This window comes from Pteronotus mesoamericanus, unplaced genomic scaffold (assembly GCF_021234165.1).
Source record: "Pteronotus mesoamericanus isolate MK-2021 breed Mesoamerican mustached bat unplaced genomic scaffold, CSHL_Meso_final contig_20, whole genome shotgun sequence".
Classification (NCBI taxonomy): domain Eukaryota; kingdom Metazoa; phylum Chordata; class Mammalia; order Chiroptera; family Mormoopidae; genus Pteronotus; species Pteronotus mesoamericanus.
In genome coordinates, this window is record NW_026555085.1 from 24,215,141 (window position 1) to 24,228,808 (window position 13,668).

General features: G+C 38.4%; 1 protein-coding gene across 18 annotated transcripts in view; it reads right to left on the reverse strand.

Moving 5' to 3' along the window:
* The window catches only part of DST (dystonin), a 427,647-nt gene that overhangs the window by 61,526 nt on the left and 352,453 nt on the right, over positions 1 to 13,668 (reverse strand). For 13 of the 18 annotated variants that reach the window (XM_054569508.1, XM_054569506.1, XM_054569507.1 and 10 more), the window contains 8 exons: positions 12,584 to 12,745; positions 10,885 to 11,055; positions 8,380 to 8,546; positions 6,721 to 6,880; positions 6,196 to 6,522; positions 5,593 to 5,677; positions 4,593 to 4,834; positions 3,474 to 3,680 (listed from right to left, as the gene is read on the reverse strand). In XM_054569508.1, coding sequence (XP_054425483.1) covers positions 3,474 to 3,680; positions 4,593 to 4,834; positions 5,593 to 5,677; positions 6,196 to 6,522; positions 6,721 to 6,880; positions 8,380 to 8,546; positions 10,885 to 11,055; positions 12,584 to 12,745 — 1,521 coding nt within the window. The remainder of the gene's footprint in view (positions 1 to 3,473; positions 3,681 to 4,592; positions 4,835 to 5,592; positions 5,678 to 6,195; positions 6,523 to 6,720; positions 6,881 to 8,379; positions 8,547 to 10,884; positions 11,056 to 12,583; positions 12,746 to 13,668) is intronic. The other 5 variants (XM_054569525.1, XM_054569513.1, XM_054569512.1 and 2 more) reach the window with 1 other exon arrangement.

The following is a 13,668-nucleotide window of genomic DNA, read 5'->3' on the forward strand; positions in this document are numbered from 1 at the left end:
GGTTCAATTTGCAATTCAACAAAGAAAGCAACGAATGTATATTACTTTGTATAGTTTTAACATGCAAATATAGGTACCGTTTCTAACTCGGACCCTCGGACAATGGCACTCAATGTTAGGAGGTAGCTGTCTTGTTCTGTTTACTTATTTATTTAATAAAGCTTACCCTACTATTTACTAAGCTGCCTTGTTCCCCTCCAATTTTTCCTAAAAGTAATGAATGAGCCAATTCTTTTTTTAAAAGAATATCCTCTTCAGAATATCAATGCCTACAAATCAGCAGTCAGAGCTGGGGGCTGGTGACTGGTAGCACTGAATGTATACAGTCCTCACGCATTTGCCCATAATTGAGGCCATTCAACTGTTACCCAAATAGTAATGGCCATCACTCAGATTTGCACATAGCTCTTAATTCTATGATTTCAAAATTTAATGGCACATCTTTTTCAAAACTGCTATTGTGAATATAGGATTAACATGGAAAAATCTAACCATGCCAAATCAGAACTTTTTAAACAACTTACACAGGGTAGTTACAAAGTAAATGTAAATTTAAAAATATCTCTATTATCCCTTCTGTCTTCAAACTTTAATTCTTTTCTATCTTTGCCTGGATATCTTTCATATCAATATTCAAAAAATCAATACACTCTGTGATTGTGGCCTGGCAGTTCATGAAGTCCCCACGCACTTACCTAACTCCAAAAAGCAGGTTATAACATTATAAAGGTAGTAGATCTGTATATAAACAACCTTAATGTGGGTAAAAAATGAAATTAGAAATTTGCTTGGAAAACAGGTATTCAAAATCTACTTTAACTTAGCTAGGTCGCTCTATAAATTTAAAAATTACCAAGTCTTGTTCAAGGCACATATCCTTACCCCAACATTTGTGGGTGTGGTAATTTGGGAGGAAGGGATCTGGGATGGAGTAATGTTAATAAAGTAAAGTGTATGTGTCTGAAGATATGTCTAAAAAGATGGACTGTGTTCAGATCATGTCTATGTTTCAAATGGAAAAGACAAATGGTAGATGATTTGTTTATACATCAAAAAACAAGTAATAACAAAATATGTGGTTAATATCAGGTCTAAAGTTTTTTTTTCAACATTCCTTTCATATTCTGTGATGTATTATCATTGGGTAAAAGGGAAATGAACATTTCATTATCAAATTGTACTCTGGTCCTAATTCCAAAATCTCTAAGTGGTCAAGGTTGTAAACTAATTTCAGCGATATATTAGCTCCTTTAGAAACCTGAAAATTACGAGTTTAGAAACTACTCTATTAATTATAAAACTAAAATCTCTGCCAAATCAGAAAGACAGGTACTGGAAAGCAAGTGACCTTTCATGATCCTTTGGGTGCTGCATTCTCGTGTCCCATAGCCCTTATAAACTGGAAATACCCTCATTGCATACTTCCATTTTGCTGCAATAATGGCACCTTCCTTCAGATTAATGAAGGAGGTGAGAAAGTAAATGGATCCCCCTCAGGCTTTTCCCTCCCCGGCTAATTTATAAGGAGGCGCTCTAGTGCGGTAACACAAGGTCTGGATGAAATTGTGGCTGCAGCTCCACCACTCGCTAGCTGTGCGACCATCGGCAAGTCACTTCGCCACACACTGCACACGCTCCTCCCAGCTCGAAACTGTGTGTCTGTCTGTTTAGCCTTATTGGAGGTTTCTTTTCTTTTCTTTTCTTCTTCCTTTTTCTCTCTCTTTTTTTTTTGTTAACTTAAGTACACTTTATTGGTTTTCTTTATTACTGGAGGTATTTTATTGGACAGACTTGTGAGCATTTCAAAGGAATGCACATATAAATACAGAGTAAATACAGATGAACGACCAGAAGACATTAATGGCACTAACATTAGTTGTAGGACCTACTGGTACTAAAATACTTCTACTCTACACATTCTCTCTCTCTAAAGGGAGGCTGGAAGGACAGAGACCACTTTGTTTATGCATCCTTTTTTCCATAAGTTTTTCTGTATTCTTTCAGGAAATCTTAACATTTTCTGCAAGGAAGGATTTTATCAGGAGAAAAGTTAACCGTTATTTTCCTAAGGGATATATACTTTGGATTCTAGAAGACATATACTGACCTGGTTATTATTGTTTTTCACTTTGGAAAACACTGTAAAGCCTTAAACAGAACTGGGCTATGGTTAATGACGTTGGCACACATTAGAGCTTACTAACCGATACCAGCTCAACCTGTCACCTTGCCCTCGTTATAGTCTTGCTTCACTGAACTAACCAACTATAGTTAACTACTCCCAAAAGGACAGAATATTTGTCTTGCTCTTTATAGAAGTCTCCAGGGCCAATTCTAAAATGTTAGAATAAATTTTGGTGGAAAAAAAAAGTCAGTATTTTCAAATATTTGAATAAACTTCACAAAGTAACACACTTATTTTCTTACAATAATGAGGCATACACAGTCCTTCAAACTTTGAAAACAGTCATGAAAATACATCCCTCAGGCATGAATGCCCTCCCTCGCAAAAATTTCTTAGGCAGGCCTTGTGCTGTCATTGTATTTCATCCACTTTTGTGATTCCAGAGCACTGGAATGAGCAGTGAAGCATTACGCTTCACAACTAGATAAATAACAGTTTTACAGCAACCTTAGAAAATTAATTTTGGATGCTCCCACACAACCTGCTTGATTTGTGTTTCTTGCTTTTGGCTTGTCCTAGTAACAGCTTAGTCATATACCTTCTCAAGCTCCGCTCTGAAGCACACTGTAACACCACGTAACCCCATCACAGAAAGTTCGCAGTAAGAGTCTGATGACAATGTAAATATTCAGAGATTTCAATAAAAGTTAATCAAAATATGTATTATAAACTTCTATCTCCAGGACTTCCCTCATTGCCCACAATTTTCTGAGGGAGCTGTGACTAAAAGCTGGCTGCCCATAAAACTCTTTGGAACCACAACTCTGTGTGAGTCACAGATAGGTCAGAAACCATCATTTCCCCCTTTTCAGCCATCCTCGGAAAAATTTCTACCAATACAACAGTTTCCTTTTTAGAAAGAATGCAGCCTCTCTTTGCTATAGCTGCGTGTAAATGAACAGTTAATACTGACTTACATGACAACTCAAAATATTTACTCACATGGAGATTAGATTTGGCCAATGCTTTAATTAACATTAGCAATATGCATATACATGTACACAGAAAGCTTTTTGTTGGGAAAGCAGGGTGGATCTTCCCAGTGGCTGATTTGGTAAGGATAAGTCTGGGGAAACAATGAGGCAGATGGCTGTTAACAATGTGCAGATTAGCCTTGCCCTGGCACTCAGATGTTAAAGCAACCCAAATTCTTTTCAAATTCCTCCTTCCATTTTTGAAGCAGAACAAATGAATGGAAACACTATTAACAGAAACCTTTGTTCAGGTAAAGGCTCTGGGAACAACTGGAGAAACTTTATTGCCTAGACAGCAAACCACTGGCCCCTACCTGCTGTGATCTCAGAACAGCAGCATCGATCTCCTCCACCTTCTGAGTGATGGTGTCGCTCACCAGTCGGTAGCGCTCATTGTCCTCAGCCACCATTTTTTCAAGTCCTTCCCTCGCCCGCCACGGTACCAGTTCCAGTAAAGCAGTGCTCACTTCGTTAAGGGAATCCAGTAAGGCTTTGCTGTCCTTAGCTTCCTTTTTAAGCTCCTGAAAACAGAATTAAGAAAACACACAAATCTGTGGGTAATGCTTGCGTGTTTGAACAGGCTTTTTCTTTAACCGCTCTGGGCGCAAAAGTCCTTTGCAGGCCACGAAATGCAATGCTCTGGCCCCCTGAGTCTCAGCTAAGTTCTACAAACCTTTGTTATTTAAAGCAAGCAGGAAAGTGTTTCCTGAAAAGTTCTGAAAAACAATTCATTTGTCAACATGGCAAGATTTATCTTTGAAATTTAATATGTTTAAAAATTGGGAAACAAAAGCAAGTTATGTATTACTCTTTGCTTTCTGGTAACCTCTAAGTGATCAGGTACCAGAAAAGTAAAATAAAGAGGAAAGTCCAAGCCAGAACCAAGTGATCCTCAATGAGGACATATTGGCTTTAAATCATCCCAGTTGAATCATGATAGCTCAGCAAGACTGACCTCACCAACTCCCTTTCCCCCACATATGACGATACTTCAGGGATGATAAAAAAAAAGCTGATATATCTGAAAAGAAAAATGATGAGCATAGTAGAAGATCACATTTGCAATAGAATTTTAAAAGCCACCTCATGTTATGCATCTGTCTCATAAAAATATTGTTATTCTAACCAAATTATGTGTATCTCTGGAAACAATGATCCTTTTCCTTTATTTTATTTTTTTCTGTTTTCAGCATTCTGTCTCATGTGTAATAAACTATAAGACTCTGAAAACAAATTATAATACACTGTTTTCATCTTTGGGTTCCTAAAAGTTTAAACAGTTGATCAGCTGCCAATTGCTGTTGGGTCCCCGCCCACCAAGGCATCCTTCAGCATATTAGTAATGACACAAGAAAGATATCATTTCATTCCTGTCTGGATAAGACTCCCCAAAAGATAACAAATGGATCCAAAATGCATAAATCACAGCATACTTTTTGTCGCGCTTGTGCTTGGCTTGCGGCTTCTCCCTTCAGAACCTGAGTTTCATATGAAAGTAATTCCACCTCCACTTTGTCCAACCAGGTGCAGAGCTCTTCATGTGTGGAGTGCAGCCGGCTTGCAAGCTGCAGGGCCTGTTCCAGAGTCTTGGCTACATCCGCGCTCAATTTAGTAATGTCTTTGTACCTTGCTTTAATGGCTTCCAATTTATCTTGAATTATTAAAACTTCATCACCTAAAATTTCAAAAGCATGTTATAAGCTCATGAAAGGAAAGAAGGGAGGAGGGAAGGAGGAAGGATTTCTTCAGATATTATTATACACAAATGAAATTTTTCTGGGGGTTGAGTGGGAATAGGAGGCCCTGGCTAGGTAGTTCAGTTGGTTAGAGCATCGTCCTGATATGCCAAGGTTGTGGGTTTGATTGCTGGTCAAGACATACACAAGAATCAACCAATGAATGTATACATAAGTGGAACAACAAATCGCTGTCGCTGTCTCTCTCTCTCTCTTTCTCTCTCTCTCTCTCATATCAATAAAAAAGAAATAAAACAACTTAGTTTGTATCTGTTTCCTTAGTAAGTTTAAGCATGAAAATATGAAGCCTGGATTTAGCCACAGTATGTGTCACAGAATACAGTCTATCTTAGAATTTAAAAAATTGTCCAGCTTATGTGTTCATCTAGAACAACTGCCTCCCACAGGTGGAAAACCAATGTAACTGCACCGTGAGTGCCTCTGACCATTTCCTGTGCCACAGCGCTTTCGTGTGATGAGTAATACACATAATTTTCATTAAGATTCAAGTGAGATCATGAGAAAAAAGTGAGATCATATTCCCTCCCACCCTTGATCTGTCTTCAAAGCATTCTCTAGAATAAAGTTTTGGAGTGACACCCAAATTAGAAAGTTAGTATTTTTCCCCACTCCCAAAATACTTCAAAAGCAAAGCAAAATGTTGACTCTGTGATTTTTAATTTGAAAGATATCTCACCTGTTGTTTGTTTAAGTAGTTCTAAACCATTCAGTAATGCCTGATCTACATTTTGCTTTCTGAGTAGTATGTCCTCTTGCAGAACCTAAAGTGCCAGTACCATTTTTATGAGGGAAAAGAAAAATTGAATAAGTATTAGCATCAGTCAATATTAGAGGACTTTAATTGGGTTTTTTAGAGATATATTAGAGTAAATACCACGTTTTAAAATGTTTGTTATTGTTCCCAAGTTTACCCTCTTCTTTCCATGACTGTGGCCCATGTCCCAGGCTCAGCTACCATAACTGACAACACTCCCCTGTTTAGAAAATACTTAGGGCCCCATGAAAACGAGCCGCGTGGAGATGCTGGGGTACCAGGTATTGTATACAACAATAAAATAACAAATGAAAAGTGAAAAGCCCAGCTATTGGATACATTCAATCTCTTCTTTCAAGTAACTTCATTAAAAGTAATCTGTATACAAAGGCAAAGTCTTTCTTGAGTATAGCAATACACCTAAATCATAGCAAACACAAAACAATACAGAAATAAGGAAGACTCAGAAAATAATGGCAACCAAAATGGAAATAAAGTGAAATAAAATAAAATAAATCAAAATACCCGAAGTTCAGACTGCTGCTCCCACAGGCCCTCAGTGCTGTAATCCTGGACTGAGAGCTTGCTCAGTTTGCCATGCACTTCATTCAGCCAATTCATCAGCTCCACTTCATCTTCCCCAAAAATCTTAGCGTTACACAGGGCCTGCTGGAGGAGCTCAGACCTGATGTGACTTTTCTCTTGAATCTCAATGTACCACACTTGAGAGAAGTCTAATTTATTCTGCACCATATCTTTATCCTCCCTGGAGCTCAAAACCTTTAAGGATTGGCCAATGCTAACAGCCTGGTGTAAATGTTTATTGTGATTGATGATGTCATCTTCTAAGGCCTAAACAAAGTTTACAAAAAGAGAAACAAACAGAATGGACAAATGAAAATGAAAACATAAATAGAATGAAGAGATGATACTTGAAATGAATTTAATTCACAATTACGCATAACACAATACATAACTCAAATTTATGGCATAAAACTGTGAAGAAAAAGGAGAGAACTAAATCTTACTAATGTGTGATGGGTATCTTACTTTGTGCTGTGCAATTTGTTCCTCGAGTTTAGATGCTTGGGTTCCTATGGGCTCACAGTTTGCCAGCCTCTTTTCCATGGTTGTAAGCCACTCATTCAGCGGTTCTAAGGTTTCGTGAAATTGCTGTGCCACCACCGAGATACCTTCCAGCTGACGGTTCCTACAAATGTGGCAAGATAAAGGTCCTTTAGGGATGAAGACTGTGTGAAGCATTCAAGAAAAATCTTCATTCATGCTCCTGAATTCTGTTCTAAACATTTTTGTAGGAAACTTCTAAGGTTAAAATTAAAATCTGTCACACTTAAAGAACATGTTAAAATAGTTCCATTAAATAAAGCTAAGGTTGAATAACAACAGAACAACCTTGAATGCCTGAATCTTATAAAAGTCCTAATAACTAGGTTATAATACTTAAAATAATAATAGCTATAATAACAGTAGTAATGTTATAACAACAATATCATCAATAATAATGACAAGAAGGTATTATTTATTGAACACATTTATTTTAGGGAAAAAAGTAGCGGGTATCTCCCATGGGAGCCAGGTGTCCTGGTGCATCAGAGAGGAGGAGTCATCTACTGACACATATTAAAGGTCAACATAACGTTTTTAACCTCCTTAGGTGCACCTTATTCTAGGGCCCTAGACCTACAATTATTTTTACTCCATAGTTCAAGGTTAGTCAAATTTTTCCCTTCACCATTTAGCTCCAAAGGAGGCAGGAATTTATGGAAATACCCATTCTGTTCAGTGGTTCATCTATTTTCTACCCACCAAGTCTAAGTGGCTGCACTTCAATGCCACTACTACTCAAAACTGGTCAATGGAGAGAAAGCAGAAATGTAATAAAGAAACATTGAGCTCAGAAGCCCAGCGGAGCCATGCTCCGGGCTTCCTGGCCTTCATATATGTTACAACACCCTTTCACCTGTCTAGTGTCCTAGCTAACTCCTACTCCTCCTTTTGTAGCTTAGCTCTCACTTCCCTGCCACAAGACTAGATTCTTCCTATTAAATGCTCCCACCGAACCCTACTTTTCTTTTTGCTTTGAAACATCACATTTGTCATTACTTTTCAATTGCTATAAAACCCTACTAGACTATACCCCGAGGACACCACTCACCCTGTAAACCAAGGCCAGTTCTGTGCCTGATACATAGAAGGCAGGCAATAACTATGCAATTAACAAACGAAGAAATTACCCCTGAGAGAAATGGGTTTTTTTTCCTTTTTTTTCAAAGATGTTACTTATTTATTTTTAGACAGAGGGGAAGGGAGGGAGAAAGAGAGGGAGAGAAACATCAATGTGTGGCTGCCTCTTGCATGCCCCTTACTGGGGACCTGATCCACAGCCCAGGCATGTGCCCTGACTGGGAATCAAACCAACAACCCTTTGGTTCGCAGGCCAGTGCTCAACCCACTGACCCATACCAGCCAGGGCTAAATGTGTTTTTTTTTTTTGGAAGAGTTGGGATGTGACTAAAAGACACAACCATTAGAGGAATGAGGAGAGAGGCACCACAGCCCTTGCTAGCTATGTTCACACATGTTAAACATAGGAAAACAAAAGGAAAAGTATTTTTTAAAAGTATTAAAAAAGTATCAGTATTAAAGCCACTGCTACTCTTCCTCAAGATGGGAAGTAGTATTTGTTACCTTATTTCAGCTTTATTAAGCAGTGCCTCCCATCTACTATCCAAGAGGCTCAGTTGTTTCAAAATCTTCACTTTATCTGCAGGTTCTGCTGTGGCAGCAATTTTTTCTCCTTCTCGTTTGATTACCTCCACAGTAGACTTGCGGTCATCCAATAATCTTTGCAAAAGCTGTAAAGAAAGCAAATACACACGCACATAGTCAAAGCAATAAATTGTATCAACTCAAAGGAAAATATATCCCAGGCACTTTTGCTATGTGACCAAAATCTGTATTTTGTATGGATTCACAGACAAAAAAATCTGAAAAGTAGGATTTTAAAAATAATTTATTTTCCTTAATGATTTATTACTACTGTGTAGATATTGTGGTAGGGGCTTTTTGGGGATAAATAGAACTACTATTGATAAGGCCACCAAACCATTCATTTTTAATGTAAAATAATGGGGCAGAAGGTGCTGCTTAGGATAACTCCACTGCACTGAAAGTGACAAATTCCCTTTATTGTAATGAAATGGGAATGTCCTAAACATTGAACAATGATCTGTACCATTAAGACAAAAGAGATTATTATAAATAATTCCTGTTTTCAAAACCATTTCTAATGTTAAACAATCCAGTACAAACAGGGAAGTTGAGACGGACCAAGTTCACAAGCTAGTGAGGCAAAAATTATTGGCTCTTGGCTCTTTTTACTAGATGGGGCCAGCTCCTAAAATCCTTCATGTGCATAAATACTAAAAGAAGAGCTTTAAATATTACTCCCAAAAGGAACAGAGGATGGAACATGTGAGAAATCTCCAAAGCTGGCTAAATAAGACAAGTATTTTAGGATTTAACAGCAGAAAACAATCAAGTCAATTCTAAGTAAACATGTTGAGAAGGCTGCAATGGAATGTTTGATACAGGTAACTGGAGCTCAGGATTCCTTTGCTCTTAGCTAATCAAATATTCCATGAGCAAGTGCTATCTATGCACAAGCACTGTGTTGACTAACAGCAATGAGGAAGGCACAGGGTATAAAATACTAACTACTTCACTGTTTCCTTCATCTGATCCAGACTGAGAGTTAAGGAGTAAAGAAATGGACAAACTGTTTTAGAACTATACTAAACAAACTAAAAGAGTATTGACTCACTTTAATTTTAAGAGTAAGACTACCGAAGTACTAGGTAGAGGAACGTGTTTAGGAATAAGAAACATAAACTCTCTTGACACAGATTAGAGTCATTATGAAATCGAAGTGTACTAAGTGGTTTAGGCAGTAAAGAACTAATTAGGTAGATTACTTTTGATAAATATCCATTTTTTAATAGAAAAGCATCTACCAATGAAGAAAGCAAAACCAGAAAATAGGTTTTGTTGGCTAAGCATAGTTCAATAACTCTGGGAGAATTACAAAGGTTTAAATTAAATTGTGACTGGCAGGAGTTATATTATTACATATAATATCATATTATATATAAATATAACATTTTAAATATTATGACATTATATATTATTTTACTACATATTATATACATTATTCAAAAATCGCACAAAAGCAATGTGTTTCCTGTGGTGTTTCTTTAATTTTTACCTCTAAATCTATTTCTAATAGGTTAATTTCCCAATATACTAAAGTTGTCAAAGTGCTGAATACCAAAATCAAATTAAGCCTCTTAATCCATTCCCTTCTTTTTGAGGTTTCACCCAAGAGAAAACTTAGCAATGGGCTGTGGTCTAGGACCCTCCCATATGTTCTTTCACGTCATGGCTGACAAATAAGCACTGAAAATACCATTAAATGCTTCCTATCTGACCACCACCATCAGGAGCCCAAAACCTGTACGTGTGGTCCTGAGTAGCTATCATCCCTCTAACAAGTGTGCCTTTCCAAATTGGTCCTTACTAAGTGTCAAAAGACACAACAGCACATTCCTTTGCATATACAAATAAAATATTTTCCTCTTTAGTACAGGTTGAAACGGCCCATATTTAATCTACTCAAAAGGCAGTTTCATAGGGATCAACCTAATACATAAGGGAACAGTGATATTTCTGTCCTAAGTCACCATTTCAGTGCGTGAGAGCTTCCGTGACTACTCTATTTAAAATTGCACACACACAGCCCTCCACTCGAGCACCTCCTGTCCCTTATTCTTGCTACCACAGTCTAATTTTTATCTGGTACCCCTGCCTTAGTTATCACTGCTCACTTATCACAGTGTACTTATTTACTTTATTGTTTCTCTCTCCATGTTCCTCCTTTCCCACAAAAATGCAAACTCAGTGAGGAACTCTTATCTCTGTTATTTGGTGATGTATCTCTAGCACCTGGAACAATGCCTGATCCACGGCACCTGGTTCCATAAATATTTGTTAAATGGTCAACAAAATAACGTATAGAGCATCGATAACCAATTAACTAGGATATCCTATTTACATAAATAAAGAGAGTCACATGCTAAATTTTTACTCTCATTACTATGGATCATGAAACACAATACAAAAGCATCACTAACTTACCTTTTGCTCCTGTATCTGGGCCTTCACCACTTTGAACTCGGCCGATGGTGGCTTCTGATTGGCCACGAGCTCCTCCGTGTCCACCATCCAGCTGAGCAGGGACTCCAGGGCATCCTGGAACCTCCCACAGTGCAACAGGGCCTCCTGCAGCTGGGCTGCTCTCTGAGCCACCTGCCAAGTTTCAGTTTTCCCAACTTATTAACTTGCTTAAAACAATGAAATTTGCCCACCGGCCACCAGGTTCTGTGTTTCTTTCACCCATTTGATCACACATTTTCTTTTCATTTAAAATCTACCCAAAGCATTTACTGTGGACAGGGCAGGGGTAGAAAGGCATCAAACTTTAGCAAGTAAGCCAAGAAGATTAGGTTACTGTCATAAACAGCCAATGTAAAAGACAAAAATCTTTGAGATTTTGGAAATATCCAATGCCTTTATGATTAGCAGTGAATGATTCAAATAGTTTAAGGTTACTGAAAGAAACAATGAATTAGTCATTTTTTATCATTATCCCTGGGATTCATTTCTTTATACCCTGCTGATGAATATTGGGGATAATGATAAAATGACTAAGATAAAAAAAAATACCTACTGTAACAGAGGGAATCAGAATTATGATTTGCTAGGCAAAATAACTATGAAGTATCCACTTGAATCCTGCTAGCAACCAGCTCTGAGTCCTTTTCTAACAGACCAGGGGCTTTCTTTGTCTTCTAGTAAATGGAGTCTCTGTGTCGTACAATGCCCTATTGCCCTTCTCATAGATCTTTTTCTGTTGGACAAAGAAAGTAGTTGGCAAGGTATTTTAAACACTATGGAATATCGTTTCACCTGACACTGCATTCCAATTGTTTTCAAAGAGCACTACAATATTAATCAGACTTTAAAGAATGATAAATGTGGGTCTGAGACCTGACAATGCTTAAGATGTCAATACAGTGAAAAGGTGTATACAAACAATAACCACTACCACCAGATAGGCACTGTCATCCAATACCAATTTTCTGATAATTTACGCCCCGTGAAGACCTGCCGTTGCATGTCCACATTATATCCTTAAGATATTAGAGCATTATTTTCTAGTGTTTTCCCTCATGGATTTTTTTTTAAAGCATGGGATCTAGATCTTACATGTAAAATAATATTTGGAGTGAATAGTTTATACTGAGGGTGACAAACCCTTAGTCCAGGGCTGACAGGCATAGTTGCTTTCTTTTCACCTGTATAGTGTGACCTATTATGCAGTGTGAAATTTGTTGCTGACGTTTGAAAATTAGAAGATTTCACATAAAAAGTGAGATTTCCAGGTTCTTTTGAAAGTAAGTATACTCTTAACAGCAGTGAGCGCAGACCCCTACAGGGCAATGATTTGCCGGCGCTAAGTAGCTACTGTACGTCAGAGGTCTGTGGTCTCTCAACACAGGACAGTGCTGTGGGTCACCTGCCACCGCACCTGCACTATTGTGCATCTATCACAGTCAAGATAATGACAGGGAGAGGCCCTGTTTCATCCCGGTGGCTCCCTTCATCAACACTCCCTAATGAGCTCCGCAGGCCTCTGAGTGTGGGCCATCCCGTTTCCGGCAATATAAAAAAGTGGGCACATTAGGGAAGTCTGCTCCTGTAAATACGATTCCTACAACAAATGCTAGTGAATGATACCATACAGAAAAGACAGTGAAGGGGATGAGAAAATCACCTTTTTATTGAGAGTCTTCCACCTTGCATTGACATCGTCCAGGTCCTGCTCCAAGCACTGGGCGCTGGTGCTGCCCGCAGCGCTCTGAATGAGGGCCTGGCCCCGCCGGTTCACATCTTGCTGTTTGACCAGCAAGGGTTCGATCTCTTCTTTTTGGAAGGCCTGAAGTTGGAAGAGCAATAATCATATGAAGTACATTATCTAATAAGCACTGCCAAATATAAATATTTATTCAACGATCAGATACCAATTATTAGAGATAAAGGTAATTTTGTGGCCTATTTATGTCATAGCAACCTTATTAATATTAATCAGAAAGTAAACTAAGTATAAACTCATAGTACTTATTATCAGAACTGTTCAGGAATATTAAAGAGTAATAGTCTAAGTGCATTTAATCAGATTACCTATAGAAACAAGAAAATAGTATTATGTGTCCTCTCTTTAGTGTTTCATTATCATAGCACTAGAAATTTCCTGTCGCTCCAGTATACCTATAGTATAAAAATGAATGAAAAATGCTAAGGAACAAATTGATAAGATGGGCGAAGCTAAGCCCAGTTACTACGGGACAAGGACTCTTAGAGGCTGTCCTCAAAATGCCTGCTGTTGTTAATCAGCATTAAAGTTGGAGACTCAAATTGGATGTGAGAATTACTCACAAGATGGTGAGGTGAGCCATGATGCGAACCTATGGCTTGCCAGAGGGGCCAAAATACAGGGATAGGAAAAAGAAAAACAATATAGGCCGGCACTGCAGCAGTATGGACCCCTATACATCTAGCCCCCTCAGTGCCTATCAGGATGCCAATGGGCTGGCAAGAGGCACACAGACCTGCCCGCAGGTCTGATCACACCCATCTCCGGCACAGCAGCTCTGCCTTCGCTGTCAGCCGCCTTCCAGGCCCCTCCCCGATTCTTCATCCCATCCAACTTATGGTCCCCAATTGCCTGTAACTGTCAAAAGATCTAATGTGTTAGAGCAAAATGCAAGTTCCATGAAAGCAGAAATTTCTGTTTTCCTTAAAAAGAGTTCCTTGCCGGGGACCTACCACAGTACCTAGCATGCAATATGTACTTGATAA